The sequence below is a fragment of the Thunnus thynnus genome, chromosome 7 (genome assembly GCF_963924715.1).
Source record: "Thunnus thynnus chromosome 7, fThuThy2.1, whole genome shotgun sequence".
Lineage (NCBI taxonomy): Eukaryota > Metazoa > Chordata > Actinopteri > Scombriformes > Scombridae > Thunnus > Thunnus thynnus.
Genome location: NC_089523.1, coordinates 14,304,542 through 14,321,577, shown reverse-complemented (window position 1 = coordinate 14,321,577; position 17,036 = coordinate 14,304,542). Strand labels below are relative to the sequence as shown.

The 17,036-nt window shown below is 44.0% G+C and overlaps 1 protein-coding gene across 1 annotated transcript; it reads right to left on the bottom strand.

Annotated features, from left to right (window-relative positions):
- Positions 1 to 13,251: 13,251 nt before the first annotated feature.
- Positions 13,252 to 16,142, bottom strand: fzd9b (frizzled class receptor 9b). Its single transcript, XM_067594500.1, has one exon. It carries the CDS (start codon positions 15,592 to 15,594, stop codon positions 13,837 to 13,839), a length of 1,758 nt encoding a protein of 585 aa, XP_067450601.1. The 5' UTR covers positions 15,595 to 16,142; the 3' UTR covers positions 13,252 to 13,836.
- Between the last annotated feature and the right edge of the window lie 894 nt (positions 16,143 to 17,036).

The window sequence follows — 17,036 nt, the reverse complement described above, 5'->3', positions numbered from 1 at the left end:
GTGAACTGTATGTATGTGTGTGAAGGTGTGCATGCGTACTAAGTGTGCATGTGTCTTAATAGGAAGCAGTCACAGGACTGCTGACGGCTCCATAAAGGAGCCTTTGAATGGCTTGGCTCTGGTAAATTCATAGCAGATGTGAGGGAAAGAATATCCACCCAGGTTGAGTGGCCCTTCACTGCGAAGGCGACAGGAGTCCAATCCAGGGGAGGCAGACGGACGGCAGACAGGAGCCAGGAGAGACACGCACACACACACACACACACACACACACATACACATACATACATACACGCACATGTTGGGTAAACTCCAATCAGCCAGGAGGGAACTCTGCACGGCTTGAAGCAGGAGACAGGAGTTTTTCTTTGAGCAACTCTGGCTTTTAAATTGAAAGTAATTCACCCTTTTATTCAAAGTTTTCCCGAAAGAAAAAGTTCCCTGTGTTGCGCTTGGGGCAGGTTTTCCATTCAAGTATACAAGTTCAGGCCAGGTGTACACTTTAGGGATGGCCTTCACACACTGGATCATGCCTTCATGTTCCCTCTGGACCCACAGAGTCTGGAGTGCTCCGAGGCCAGGCTTTATGCCACCTTTCCTGGCACTGACTGACGCCAGAGTAGGGGTGGGGGAGAGACTGGCGCCTCACCGCCAATTAACATCCTCTCACACTGAGAGCACGGCCAGGTAACACATGATAGGCCAGACTCTTTCTAGCAAAGAGCGCAGCAGACAGTCAGGTGGGGTGAAACTCATTAATTCATCCATGCGCTGGACATCTGTCAGCGATACGTCCCGAGGAAAGTGTTTTTTTCAGAGACTCAAGAAAATGAGCCCGAGGATAATTGTGTGAGAGGATCCTACCAAAACATTTTTTAGTTTTAGCTTTTACAAGAATAAGGTAAGGAATAAAATATGGCTTGTCTGGTAGTTGGAGTCTAAAAGTGCAATTTAAATAAGAAAGAAACTGAATGATCAGGGGGAAAAAAGTCTGTTCTGCTTGGGCGTAGATTTGTGCAACACATCCTCATATGAAATGACCACAAAGGTCAATTGTACCTGCACTCCAGAACGACCCATAGGAGCGTTTTCTAATATTCTGCCCCTATCCGCAAGAGGCCTAATTGTAAAAAATAATGATGTTTTATGGTGTGATAATGTTGTGGTTAAGGTCTGGTTAGGTTTAGGCACAAAAACCACTTTGTTAGGGAAAGATCATGGTTTGTGTTAAAATGATCACTTGAAATATGGTGTGGGTTGAAGTTATCTCCTTAAAGTTGGCAACCTTCGTCATCATGGCAAAAGTAAACATCACAAAAAACTCTCCCGACTCAGGACACAGGAAGCAAATAGCGGTCTCCTGCAGGTAAGTCCACTTTTTGCCATCCATCCATCTAGCCATCCACCTAACCCGCCTCCTCTTAATATGAAAAACTTCCCATCTGAGCCATGTCATTTCCCCGGGTCATAATTACTACAGCCCGCTAGATGGCATAAACGTAACTATAGGTCATTTTTGCCAGCTGAATTCCGATTCTGTGTCTGCTCCGATTTTTTTTTCTTGTGAGGACAGGTGTAGATTTGGGTTTGGACGGCAGGGACATGTCCCTACCAATGTCAAGGTGTTGCTGAATTGTCCCTAAAAATATTTGTACTGATGTCAAACAATCTTGTCATTCAAGTTGACTCCACATAACGTTACTGGTAAAATCTATGCGGAGTTGCCAGGTTTGTGTTTTTTAGAGTGCTTTAATTAAGAGTGAAAGGTGGATATGGGGGGTACCGACTTGATGATCTGGCAACCCCCAACTTCATGGCAGAAGTAGAGTCGATGTTTCAAACATCATGGAGTTAAAAATATCTCCACTGGACAAAACTAACATTAATCAGTTGATATTATATTTAAATTCAAGGTGTTGTTTTTAATGTCCTTTAGGTAATTTGTGATCATTGCTCAAACATGATGTCATTTTATCAAACAACTTTATTACTGTTGGCGAAAAGTGGAAATAAGTCATCAGGTCCTTTTTACAGAAGAACTGAAGTGTCAGTATTCACTGATCTAATATAGATGTTCTGTAATGAATCCAATATTTGGTTGAAGGAAACTTGATTTGTTGCCAAAATCAACAAAATGTAAGAACAGAGCTGCAGAATCTCAGATGAAATTTAAAGATGTCTTACAGCAGATAGTTGTTTTTTAACAAAGTAGCACATTAACTACAGGTGATTTACTTTTAACATGAATTGTGAAAATCTATCATTTGTTAATCTTAAATGTTCATTTTAGTCTCCATTTTTTATAAATCAAATTAAACGTAAATATCTGCTTAAAATCAGAAGAAAAATACTGATACAAGTCCTGTTTCAAGCAAGTTATATGAGCAAATACATAGTTAATATAGTAAACATTTTGCAGAGTCAAGCTTTTTATGTGTGTACGTGTGCATATGAAAGAGAAAAGAGAGATAGAGAGCAAGCGCACAGTTTATTTTGGCCGTCCGACAAAATATGTCCCTGCTCAAAGTTAAAATCAAACCTACGCCCATGCTGAGTGAAAGGAAGCTCAATCTTAGAGTTTTATCTGATCATATATGCACGTAATCCCAATCTAATACCATAAGGAAATGGCTCAACATTTTGGGAAATAAGATAATTAGCCTTCTTGCTGACAGTATCTGTTTGCTAAATGAGGCTAGTTTGCTTAGCACAGTTTATAGATTGGAAACAGCCCCGTTTCCAATCTATAAGCTGTGCAACTAGCCTGACTCTTTCTGAATTTAACCAAATCTACCTACCAGCACCTGTAAAGCTTAATTTAACATGTTAAATCTTGTTTGTTGAATGTGTACAAAAAGTGACATTAACAACAAAACTCCAACACATCACTACACCCAGCCAAGAACAAGTCACAACCCCCCCGTAAAACCACAACTTGTTATTTTTAAACTGTTTAAAGCTTAAACAAATCAGATACAATGTGTAATTCAGTGAACGTTAGAGGTGTTGGTAGACGTATTTTTAGACTTTGGAGAGAGCCAAGCTAGTTGTTTCCCCCTGTTTCCAGTCTTTATGCTAAGCTAAGCTAACCAGCTGCTGTCTGTAGCTTCATATATACCACACAGACATTAGACTGGTATCAATCTTCTGACTTGCAGCAAGAAAGCAAATATTTCTTTAAAATGTCAAACTATTCCTTTAAGCACCGTAATCTTGGCCTCACGTGTGCATGGTAGGTCTGATGACTAATTATTACAATACCTAGAAACAATGTAAGCAAACTTTTCATCTTGACTACATACAGAAATCTACATTTCTATTTTTTTTAAACTTGAACTTGACACATGTAAAAAAGTTTCCTGCTCTGTGTCAGCAAAACAGCTCCAGCTTTAATTAAAAGTAGTCTGGAACATTTATCACGTGGGGGCACCAAGGCTCATTCACACACTTTCTGTCTCCTGGGGCAATTACAACTGATAAATGGAAGGTTTAGCTTTATTACCTGTGTTCCTATAAACAAGGTGTACGTACAATGAGCTTTTTTTTTAATGTAAAGTGATGAGGGAATCCATGTGCCAGCTCATAAATGAGGCCCCAGCGCTTGTATCCGGAGGCGATTGGTAAACACAATATGAGCTCAGTCTCACTCGTAAACTGCTGCTCTGATTGTGCAATAATACGTCTAAAGAGGACAACCATCTGACAAAGACAATGCTGGAACATGTGAGATATACAAAACAGGATGGATGTTAGGAATTGCCCCCTAGTTTCCCTGATACCTGGTTCTGGGTTGGAAAGATCCTTAATGCGCTCTAAGCCAGTTGACGGAGGTGATCTTGCATGCATGGTTGCTTCTGGAAAACCAGACTCTAGAGAGTAAGCAGATTTTTCTGTAAGCAATACGCCCTCCTCTCTGTGTGTGGGGGCAACGGGCACTTTGTCTGTAACTCAGGCTGTTCCATCTGACTGCTACTGAAAACAAACAGTAAGAAGGGAAATTCACACCATGAGCACCTCCTGAGCGGATAAATCACTCTGTATCTCCTGTCTGTATCTCTTCTTCTGGATGTCTCTGCGTTTCGTTGTCTATTTTCTTCTTTTCCTGCCATCTGTCTGTCTCTTTTTCTCTAGTTATGTCTCCCTCTCTTAATTCCACGCTCAGATGAAGCTGAGGATAGACAAAGCTGGGGGGGTTGGCCGGCTGGCATCGCTTTCACTTTTAATTAAAACTTCACACCCAAATAAATGTAGCCGAGTATCACACCCACTCATATCGCCCTATGAAAAGAGCCCGCCGGGGCCAGATGTTTGCCTTAGCGAGGATAAATATCTAAGTGGCAGCTTTCTCTGTAAGGGAATCTGCTCCCTCTGTCGTTTTGTCGGATTAGCTGGGGTAAGGAAAACATGGGGATCGTGTTCCGTGCGTTTCCCACTCTCTGGCTGTTCAGCATAAACACCCAGAGTTCTTGGCCTCCCCTCACATCCGCCTCCTTAGCTCCTCCGCCGCTCTCCTCAGCCCTTGGGGTTCCAGCGCAGGGTTTGTTTTAGTAGCACAGCCCCAGAAGAGTGTTTGGTTGTGTTGTGTGTCACACTGGGTGAGTGTTTGATTATGTTGAGTGTTACACGGTGTGGGTGTGCATGAGCAGAAAGGCGGGGGACTCTAATCCCTCTCTGCTTTGTCCTCTGCTGCCAGGCTTTGGTCTTTGCAGGACACTTCACACTGAAGTTGTAGAGGAATTCATGTAGCCGCTGCTCCGTGAGGGGCCTGTGAACTTGGAGGGTCTCATAGTTGTGCACGCAAAAATGAATGAGGAACGGCTACTTGCATATGCTCAACCAGAAAAAGGATGAATCAAGGACACCTCAGTGTGCTCGAACTGTTATCAGTCATATTTCTGGCTCTAGTGTCCCCGCTCACACCGTTCAATGAACTCCCTCTTAAAGGATATGTTTGGTGATATTCAGTATTTCCCATATTGTCTGCAAAACCCATAAAAAGACCAAAACCAATTAAACGATCCTACTAACAAGTATTATCTGTGTATCCAAAGCTTGACATAGCATATTCCCCTATGACATAGAGCTCTATTGTTGTCCAAAAATGATTAAAAACACATCAGTGAGCCACTCTGTTCCACTGGGTGGAACACACACCTACAATGAACACACACACCCACAAACACTATACTGCTGTCTTAAATACTCATGGGAACACCAAATGTGTATTAATCCACAGCTAAAAATAGTCCCCAACAAACGCACTGTTCACTGCTGTTTTGGTAACATTTAGTAAAAACTACAGTGCCCAGCTGTTTAAGAAAATTATATTAAAAAAAAGAAACCATATATTTGTGACCTTTTGTGAAGATTTATGTCTTCAGCAGGAACCAGTGGGTTTGGGGATCAGAGCCACAGACAGGGTAGTCATAGAAGTCATAAAGTACGGAGAAATACGAATTGTTGGTTTTGGTCTTTTCATTGGATTTATTGACAAAAACAAAAATATGGAATATTGTGAGCATTATCCCTTAAATTAGATGTCCAATCTGACAAATCATCATTGACGATAAAACATGCAGAGTTGTTGAGGGGGGATTTATGGTCGAAATTAATGATGCGCACTTTTCTAATGAGTAAGCCCTGTTTAGTCCTGTTTGGCTGTGTTGTGGAAACCAATCTGTAGTATGGAGCACCTGGCCCAGTTGGGTTCTGGTTTGGGGCTACAGGCCGGCCCCACTAATAGGCACTTAAGCCCCCCCACATCCGCCGAGTACCATGTTCCACTTAATGAGGCTCTACCCTGGGCTGTAAACAAGCCCAGATGCAACCCCAAAACACACACAGGAAATGTCTCATGACCATAACAACACAAAGATCCTGCCAGCTCATGCATGATGGGGTGTGAACAGGAAGGCTGATCCTTGCAGGTTTTCTCCCTCTCTGCTCCACAAGCAGTTATTATCCTGAGGGAAAGGCCTGCATGTGGTGCTGCTGCTCTAGCTCTTGCTCTGCATGCCAAATCCTCGCCGGCTGCCAAGATCATCACAGACCGCTGCCTTGCTCCTTTTCCACAGCCTACAGTTACAGTATGTACACAAACCACAGTTTATTCAGCACCATGTTGGACCTGGCATGTCAGCTTTGACATGCCACAATAGGAACAATGTCTGCCTCCACACAAAGAGTATCTCTCATGCAACAAGGTTTTTATTTTACTTGTAGGGGGGCTGAGTCCTTGACAAAAGGTCCAGTGTTAGAGTGAGTGTGGCCCCAGCTGGTTCCTTTTACTACACGGACTGGCTAATGTACAGTGATCAGCCTGAGTCAACAGCCCTGGCCGGAAAAAGAGCTTAATTGATGATAGGAAATTTTTGGGCCAAATGTGTTTGAACTGCCCCGACTGTCCCGTTGAATTTTCAGTCTCATTTTGCCCACAAAATACAAACAAACCTGGGCAACCTCACCGGTTAATTATACTGTGCTAAAAAGTACAAATGTGAGTTAATTAACATGTTCATTTGAAGAAAACAGAGCAGAAACCAGGGCTATTATAACAGTTTCCACCCCCCATACTCCCCACACACACAGCTTCTCCGTAATTAGCCCATTACACCCCTCCATACAAACGTTTGAGCTACTTCACAAAGGACTTTTATACCTTCAGATGGTCTGGTCGAGTAAAATCACTCCTCTGTTTGAGACTGCTACATGTGTCCCACTCACTCAGTCACATGTCTACTGCATATACATGAGTGTAAATGTGACACTCAAAGGAAATTGTTTAACATTTTGGGGAAAACGTTCTTTGCTTCCATGTCGAGAGAGTAAATGCTAAGTTAGATCAGTTGGAGGGACGAACTCTTGCGAGTGTGGTTGGGGTTAGGGTTAGGGTTAGGGTTAGGGTTAGGGTTATGAAGAAACACAAAACTTACAAATCTCACGAGAGATTCGCAAATCGTCCCTCCGGTTGATCCAATCTAGCAACAACCTGTCTAGACTTAGTTGAGAAGATTGATACCACTCTCATGTCTGTGGGGTAAATATGAAGCTACAGCCAGTAGCTGGTTAGCTTAGCTTAAACTTTAACTAGTTTGACTTAGCATAAAAGTTCTGGAAACAGACAATCTGCCTACTGGCACTAAATCTCACTAATTTACTAAGTTGAGTGCTTAAAAGCAGGTATATTACACGTCATTAAAGGCAACATCAGAATCAGCAGTTCAGAGTTTGCAGAACACACGTCATCCAGAAACTTCATGAATCAAGACAGTCAATATGAAACACAACCAAGTCGAAAAAGAGGAAAAAAAGGCAGACAAGAACAAACTTCAAAACTCCAAATCAAAGAGTGTGAAATGCAAGGGAGAATAGCAGATCCTTACCGAGCCTGGGGCTGGTTGGGGGGGGGGATCAGTGCGTGGGGGGGGGGAGGAGGGCTGTGCCTCCTCTCTCAGAACACAGAGCCGAGGGGTGAGCCTTTGATGGCGGAGCGTGACATGAGCACATTTAGGATGGGGGTGCAGCGGCGGTGTGACAGCAGACACACTTGCCAGACGACCCATCCATGGATCCGGGTGGCTCTGTTCTGTTCTGTTTTGGTACCCGTTGACAGACCATTTGTCAAATCGTGACTCACATCGTCTGTCCTGCTTTCACTGCTTTCCACTGGAACAATTTTTCATTTAAGATGAAGTGTTTTTAAAAGCTAAACTCCAAAGTTAAGTTTTTGTGCCCTTAAACTGAAATTATGTTTTCCTGCATTTGCAAGGCGACGCGGATTTTGGATGTTGAATGAACATTGTGATGCACTGCAGTTATGTGATTGGTTGATCGTCCTTTGGTTATCCAGTCAATGGCTCAAACAAAACCACAGGGGTTTAAAGATGTTCAAGAGGGCCAGAGCAGGTTTCAAGGCCGAGCTCAGACTCCCACATCCTTTCCTTTTCCACTCCCTCCCTTTAGAGTGCTTCTAAAAGCAGTCTTTGCACGGGTTTGTGTTCTTTGTTGATGCTGTTTTCACATTTTTTTTGCGTCCTTTGTAACTCCTGCTCCCTCTCTTTTTCTCCGGGGAGACACTCTTTGGTACAAGAGATTAGAGCGGGTGCTGCCTAGCAACTGAATAAAAATGGCAGCTACAAAAGGGGCGCTCTCACTCTCCAACGTCTGACCTACATAATCCCAAGCCTCTGATCGTGCAACATAACAAAATGATGAAAGGCCTGCTGTGATTTAACCCTCAAACAAATACTTGCCATCACTGACCCCTTAGCTCAAAGGCGATCTCGCCTGCTGCAGAACACCAAAGGGTGACTTCTGAAATCTTGACGGTGCCTAATTAGAAAGGAAGAAGAGGCCGTGAACACTATTGGAAATGAGATGAATGTATTTGAGGAGATGGCAACAGAGTGGCAAAGGAGATTAACAGTGATCACAGCAATGCTGTTGGCTTCAGAGAGCGAGAGCGAGCGGTGGAACCTCCCTCTGTTCACTGATTCATCTCTCCTTCAGCCACAGGCAGACAGAGCACAGGAATGAGTACAGAGGGATGAGAAAGCTTTACTTCTCTGTCTTCTGCTTATTGATCAAAGGACATGAAAAAACACTAAAAAAAAAAAAAAAAAAAAAGATACAGCGAAAAGCTGGAAACTTTTTTCTTGAAACTTTCTCCTCCTGAACTGTGTTTGTAATATAATCTTCCCGGCCTTTACTCTCGTTGTTAGCACTTTGAGTTGCAACACATTTACATCCATTTTGACCTTTCTGCATCTTTGACATCTTGGACGTTAACTTGGCAGACGCTTTTCTCCAAAGTGACTTACCATAAATGATGCGGTGCAAGATGTCATCAAAGACTGCCAGTGCTGCCCTCCAAAACAAACAGCTCAGATGTGAAGAAGTGCTGGCAGGGGGTGTCGAAGTGTAATCTGAAAAGTTGTGTTTTTAGCATGTGAGCTGCTGAAGATCTGCTGCCCTGACAAGTCATTAGGATCATTCAGTAAAATGACTACTTATGATTTTATTGTAGGAAAATTTAATGTAAAAAAAGTTTCTCTTTCTCTCTTTCTTATTTTTGATCATTTGTGTGTGGAAATGACCCACAGGCTCCTTGTTAAGATGAGGAAGCAAAACTTTTCATTTAATCAAAAGCACCAGCTACATTTATGAAATATATGTAATTCGAGTGCAACTGCTTACTGTATTAGCTGCAGTGCTTGTTCTAACACTTTTTAATTGGAGGGTATGTTTGCATTATTTCAATTTTAAATCTCTTTTTCTTTTGAGTTAAACATTCAGCAAAAAGTTCATTCTGATTTAGACTCAGGCAGATATTCCTTCCAGTCATCATGTCTCTAACCTCTTCAGATCAAGATGAAAGGATGATGTCTGGAGATTGAGACTGAAAAGTTACGTCCTTCAACTCAGATCAAGTGCAGTTAGAATATCCACACTGCAGAAAAAAAAAACTGTGAAAGTAAGTGAACAAAATTTGCAAGTGGGGTGAAATTATCTCTTGTCTTTCTAATACAAAGAACTTGTTTCAAGACACTTTCCAGAGTCAAGTGTCACCTTTATTCTGATGCAGTTTACAAAATCTTGTTTCGAGGTAGCGACACTTTTTAGACGTTTTTAGATCATTTTAGAAAAATTAGAAAAGCAACCAGAAACACTGTAACCTGAGAAGGAAAAATGAATACTGAAAGATGGCTCACAGACAAAATGAAGAGGGAAAACAAAGAGGATTTTTGATTTATTGAGTTGTACGTCATCTCCTGATAGAAGTGTTGCTATTAATTATAACGTGTTATTTTGAATAGTATAAAAAACCTTCAAGTATTTCCCCTTTTGTGCTTTTGAAATTCCAAGACAATGAACAATCCTCTGTACTCCAAAACAATAAGACTTTTAATCTCTCTCTGTGTGCTTTCATTTCATTGACGTGATAAATGCTACAGGAAAGATTTCAGCTGCTGTATCTCTTCAGCCACTTCAGACACTTGACACTGTATCCTCATTTCAACAAAAAGTCACTGTAAAGCCAAATTCTCACACTCGCCCATGTGCTTTTACCTCTGGAGCGGATTCATCTCAGAGGTCACCATGTGAATGTTTATGTCAGCATAATTATATGAGTCAGCGTGTGTGTGTGTGTGATTTTGTGTGTGTTTGTGTCTTGCTATAACAGGCTAGACAGCAGCGGTGGACTGGGTGTCTGATTGGAGTCCAGTTGCGAGGAGTGGTGAGCTGTGTGAACTCTGGTGCTCTCTGACTGCCGTATTTTCATGGAAAGCATCTCTTTGGGGGCCTGCAGGTTTTCAATGCGCTCATTTACACATCAAAACAGCACAGGAAAGGGATAGTGCTCAAGGGGGGTGAGGGACTGCAGAAGGAGGGAGGGCAGGGTAATGAAGGATGCTTTATTTTCTCTTTTTTTCCCCTCAGGGGTGGGCAGGGGTTTAAGTCTATGAGGGAGGCGCATTGATGCCATAATGATCGCCTTTAATCAGACCCATGACCAGATGGACGGATTTCTCCTCAGCAGACAAAAACATGGTGTCAGCAGCTAAAGCGAGATAACTGCTGAGGTGTTTTTACGCCTTTTTATAAAAAACAAATTGTATAAATCCTGTGTAAATATTCCTGTTCTGTATGGCTACAGAATCAATAAATACACTGTTCGGCTCACGGTCAACACAATGAAATATTCCTGAGAAAGCTATAAGGAAAAGTGTTGCCTTTTCTGGGAGTAGTCTCACTTTTGGCCCAGACAAACTAGCTGCTCAGTGCGACTGACTGACACTATTTAACCTTCTGAGCCAGAAGAGAAGAAAAACAGCGTGGAGACTCAGCCAAACTAAATCTTTCGAGCGAGACTGAGCTTACTTACTCCTGAAATTGGACATTACTGGAAGATGGGGTGGGGTCTTCTTCTTCACAACAACCCTGGTGCTGATTGGCTGGCACTGCTCCAGCACTGCAGACCTCAGGTGTGTGTGTGTGTGTGTGCATGTGTGCATGTGTGTGTGTGTGTGTGTGAGCGTGTGTGTGAAAGGAAGGTGTTCCCGGCAGCCACATCTCTGGCGCCAAAGGAACCACAGCTCAAACAAACTCTGTTTTTGGAATGAACCTCTTTTCTTGCCTCTATCTGAGTGCTGTGTGATTCCTTTCCTCTGCAAAAGAGAGAAGCTAAAAATAGCTGCCAGTGACCTGGAAATGTAGTGATAGAATTCATATTTGTGGAAAAAGAAACAGAGCAAAGACATCCTGTTACTGCTATAACAAGTCATTTTTTGTTGATCTTTGTAATTTTTAAAACCTGTCGTAGTCATATTCAGCAATAAATAGAAAAAAAAATTGCAGAAAAGGCAGGAAAATGAAAAAAGAAATGCTGAGAAGGGAGAGAAAAAAAAAGGTGAAATAAAGCATTGCCGCAGAGGGACGAAGACAAACTTGCCCTCTGCACTACCCCCATGTCCTCAACCCTCTGCAGCTTCCTCCTTCCTATCTAATCAGCGGAGCTCAGCACAGGTGGGACAAGCTGGTTTGTGTCTCACACAGCAAGTGTTTGGCCTCTCTGGGTCATGTCACTGGAGTGTAAACTGGGGAGGAAGCACGCGCCCCTGTTCAGGCGCCCATGAACTGGAACATGTGGCTGAAACACCACCAGCCGAGACTCCGGCCGCGAGCGCTCTCCAAGCAAAACAGCCCTATTTAATAGTTAAATGTGATCCACACAGTGTCAGAGTCCAGGATTCGCAGCGCTCGCCTGCCAAGCCATGGACAACATCTACAATGGCTGAGTAATGAAAACAAAAAGGAGAGGATGTTGGTAGTTAACCCACATCTTGTTCTGGAGGAGGAAGGAATAAGTAATTTAAGTTAACTCAGGCGTTGAACAGATTCACACAAGTGGAAATGTGGTTAATTTACTACAGAGACACAATGCAACTTTGATCTAGCCCTGCGTGTGTGTTTAGTAAATGAATCCTAACATGTTCGTGGCGCGGGCTGTAGAACATGAATCTTATTTGCTGGAATGTAAACGGTGGAAAAATGAAAACAAAACAACTTTTAACCTCTGGAGATGTCAGTTGAGCACACGCCTGCTGCTTCACACTCGGAGGTTCCAGTAATGTGATGACGCTGCATATGAAAACAAGCTCCTGGTCATCACATTTTTCCATGCTATCACTCCCATGTGCTGCTGCTGCTGCTGCTGTTAGTGACACAGCACACAATTACACGCAGACATAATAAACAATCAATTCCACCGCTTGTCAAACACTGTAATTTCCACTGTGTTTTGCTTGTGAAGTGACTTGCTCTGTGTGGCTGCAATTTACGCTGGCACTTAAATTGTTAAAGTCCCGTAATGTAAAAGCTATTTATTTTCACTTTTTTATGGACCATGTGAGAACATGGTGGCTCTTGTGCATAATAAAATGGACTTTATTACTGAGAAGTTAGTTGCAAGACCCAACGTTGGGTATTTATTTAATGAAAATAATGTTATGCATAGTTTTTCTCTGAATCAGTCAGTGATTCAGTGACTTGAAGAATTAATGGTACACAGTTTGTTTTTTTATAGCCAAATCTTACAGGCTTAGTTTATGAAATTCACATATTTTAATATGGAAGTTTGGATCTTCCGTGTAGTGGAATTTGGCTTTATTCAGTCAGTAGCATAAGCAAATTCAACCAAGCAACTATAAAGCACATGTAAACACATGTATATTAAGTTAATAATCTACCACAGTTTTGAGTGCCTGTGTTAAACTTAAATCCGTCAGTGAAACCACGTAATAAGGCTGAAATCCACTTCAGATTTGTCCTCTCAGATCAAAGTGCTGAGTGTTTTCACAGGGATCAAATAGAGCAGCGAGGGGGCAACAACAGTGATTCTCGGGAAGGATTAAAACAGCCATTAATGAAATATATTCTTCCGCAAGCTGCTCCTGCATTTTAAAGGCGGTGATGCAAACATTAATTCTTGCCACGGTTTGTCACTCTATTCATCAGTGATTCTCTTTGAGGATTATTGTTGGGGACGCCTCTGGGAAGCAGCATGCACTTGGAAGACAACACATTTGGTGGCAGTGTTGCGGGAGAGAAAGGGGGGGGGGTTAGGAAGGAAATCAGAACAAGACTGAAACGAACAATCATTTGTGACTATTTAAACAGTTTAAACGGTTAAATATTCGTTATGAGACACTGTGAGACGTTCACTGAAATGACAACAACACCAGGCAGTGAGAGAGTTCAACATGAATTCCACAAATTTATTATCCTCCAAAAGGCCAGAACCAGAAGAGTTCTTCATAAAAGGCACCTTATTTCCCTTGACCTTTAATAAATGCATCTAAACAACAATAATCTGGTAAGAGCCAAGGTGAACTTAAATTAAATATATTTACAATAAATAAAACATTTATACAGATTTATACAGCTAATCATGCCACTTTCATGGAGGAGAATATTTCCCAAGATGCCTCCCATTTTTTGTATTTTTTTTTCTTTGCAACACTGGGCATGTCTACTGCACAGAACACTAAGGAACAGAAAAATATGGGTAACAATACTGAACATTTCCCTTTATGCATTGAATACTGTTTATGGATAGTTTCTCATCCTGTACCTGCGTGTCCCTTGGCAGCAGCAGAGGAGTAACTGACAGTTCAATTCAACCACTCTTCTTCTTATAAAGTGTTTTTTTTAGCAGCTCCTTACACAGGGCATAGGTGTGTGTGTGTGTGTTTGAGTGTGTGTGTCAGTGAATGTGTTTGCATTTGGCAGTATGTATGTGTGTGTGTGTGTGTGTGTGTCAGTGCACGCTCTGTCTCAGACGTGTGTAGGATTGTCTGAGTGCAGGTCAGTCTTGGCCATGTGCAGGACCACAGCAGGAGATTTGTAGTGGCAGTGCGTGCTGCCGCAGCTCACGCCGCTGCAGGGTTTCCTGCTACTAGTCCTGTCCGTCAGCTTCCTGCTGCACAGGCCCTGCCAGGTCTGCAGGGTCTTAGAGCTCCACACCCACACGCCACTGGTGATGCCCACCACCAGCGACATGAAGATCTTCAGCATGAAGACGGCCACGGTTGGCACGGACGTCTGCAGCGAACAGTCGCTGCTGTGACCGCTGAACGAGCCGCACTTCATCTGCAGCCCCCTCAGCTTCCAGTAGTCCATGTTGAGCCTCTCGTAAAAGTAGCAGACGATGACGCAGGTGGCCGGCACCGTGTAGAGGATGGAGTAGATGCCGATTTTCACCATGAGCTTCTCCAGCTTCTCCGTGTTGGTGCCTTCGGTCTTCATCACCTTCCGGATGTGGAAGAGAGCCACGAAGCCGGTGAGGATGAAGGAGGTGCCGATGACCAGGTAGCAGGAGAGAGGGATGAGGACGAACCCGGTGAGCGCCCCCGAGTCCATGCTCCCTACGTAGCAAAGCCCTGTCAGCTCGTCCCCTGCCACCTTCCTCATTGTCAGGATGATGATGGTCTTCAGAGCGGGGATACCCCAAGCGGCCATGTGGAAGTAGTTGCTGTGGGCTTCGATGGCCTCATGGCCCCACTTCTTCCCCGCTGCCAGGAACCAGGTGAGGGTGAGGATGACCCACCAGATAGAGGAGGCCATGCCAAAGTAGTAGAGGATGAGGAAGACGATGGTGCAGCCTGTGGACTCCAGCCCTTCCTGGATGATGTACAGCTCGCCGTGCTCTCGGTCGCAGGCGATGTTCTCAGCCCCAGCCACCGAGCGGATGATGAAGGCCACAGAGTAGACGTTGTAGCACATGGAGAGGAAGATGATGGGCCTCTCGGGATACTGGAAGCGGTGCGGCTCCAGGAGGAAGGTCAGGACGGTGAAGGCAGTGGAGATGAAGCACAGGATGGACCACACTGTCATCCAAATGAAGGCAAAGTCCTTGTCCTGCCTGGACCAGAAGACATCCACGGCGGGGGAGCAGCGCGGAGCACACGACTGGCTCTTGTCCACAAACTGGAACTTGTCTGGGTTCTCACACGAGCCGATGCTGCCCGGTGAGCGTCCGCTGCTGGTGCCCGGCTGCCTGGGGCGAGGGGCCACCGGGAGCATGCCTTCGCCTTTCTTGCCCTCAGTCCTGGTTTCATTCTCGGGGGCCTCCATGCACAAAGCGTTGGGGTCGTTTCTGGTGGGCAGCTTGGAGCAGTCCAGCGAGTCCGGCCAGGTGTAGCTGAACTTCTTCATGATGGGTGCACACCTCTCCCTGGCCTGCTCACACATGGGTCTGCAGGCGGGGATGGAGGTCGACACTTTGTCCGTGCACATGGGGGCGTAGAGGGAACAGAGGAAGAAGCGGAGGTGCACATCACAGCCATAAGCCACCAGAGGGGCGAACTCGTTCAGCTTGATGGCAGCCTCCTTCTGGTCGTCGTGGTCCATGAAGTTGGGCATGCGGGTCAGGTTGTAGCCGATCCCCTCGCACATGGGGATCACGATGGGCTCGCACTTGGCCGGTCTGCCTCGCTCCAGGTCGTAGGAGCCGATCTCAAAGCTGGAGCCAGAAATCACCAGCAGACACCACAGAAAAATCACCACCTTCAACGGACAACCATCCATGCTCATTATTCTAGTCAAAAAAGTGAGCTCTGTCTTTAAAAAATGAGCATGAAGCAGTCAAAAAAGCAACGGGGTCGGTTGCAGAGAGATCCCCGCTATTTCCCCATGGTGGTCCAAATGTTGCCTTACCGTTAGCGCTCCTTTAGAGGAGAAAACACTCCGAAAAACAGCTGCACACACGAAGCAGATGAGTGTTTATATCTGTCAGTGTTGAATTAAAACGATTAATCCCACAGATAGTCGAGATAAAGGTCCGTAACTGAAACGTGACAGTCGGAAACTTCGACAAACAATGGAGGAAAAATCATCAAAATCAAACTCCGAGAGCTGCGCGTAAATCCTTAAACCGAAGCTTGATGATCGTTTTTTGGGGGGAAAAACAAAAGGAGATATGAAAGCGGCTTGTTGGTGCTGTTTTGTTGCGGGTCTGACTGTCTGTCTGTCGGTTTGTCTGTCGGCTCCGGCTCTTCGTCCTCCGCTTTCGGGCTCGACACTGAAGTTTGAGAGCCGCTCAGTGGGACTCCAGTCAGGGAGACACAGAGGAGAGGAGGTGGGGAGGGAGGGAGGGAGGGAGGTGGTGGGGGGGAGGTGGGCGCTCCGTGACGCCCACATTTCACCCGGCGCACCACACAAGGAAAATTATCAGACAGATGCTGGAGGATGGTCAAATACCTCTATTTCTGCTGTGAGTTTTCAGACAGCACCAGAGCCTTTACTTTACCCTATTAAAGGAAAAAGTCCTGCATGCATTAAAGCAGAAGTAGAAAGCAGCCGACTCTCTTTTAAAGCCTATAAGTACTCTACATTTCAGGTTACTTACTCCACTGCGATTCAGAGGAAAATACTGTAGTTTTTACCCATCATTTACATTCATTTCACAGCCATAGTGACTAGTTTTTTAAACAGATTGAGACCTATGATATAAAACATTGATGAGCCATAAATAGGCTATGTTTCACAGTTATAGATTAAACTACCTAAAAGTACAGACTATAAATCAATTCAGATTTGCTCTACTGCAACCAACTAAATGATACTTACACATTAATGCATCAGTAATAATAATCCAATAGTACAACAGTGACAGGGGCCATTTTTCTGCACTGCGTACTTATACTTTTGAGCTTTAGCTAATGTTGCTTGCATACTTTTACTTATTTTGGATGCAGGACTTGTAATTGAGAGTATTTTTTACAGTGTGGTATCGCTGCTTTTACTCAAGTAAATTGTCTGAATACTTTCTCCACCACTGCTCTTTTTGCAGAAGAGCCCCTGGCTTTTTCGAAGTATTATTACTCATTCATTCACATCTTTTGCTTGAGTACTATCAAAAATAGCCTACAGTACGACAAGTAAAAGTCTTGCACTTGAATGTGTACTTGAGTACAAGCAGGGCTGGATTGTAAGGGAGTACCAGGGCCAAAATGAGCTATGGGCCCCCTGGGGCA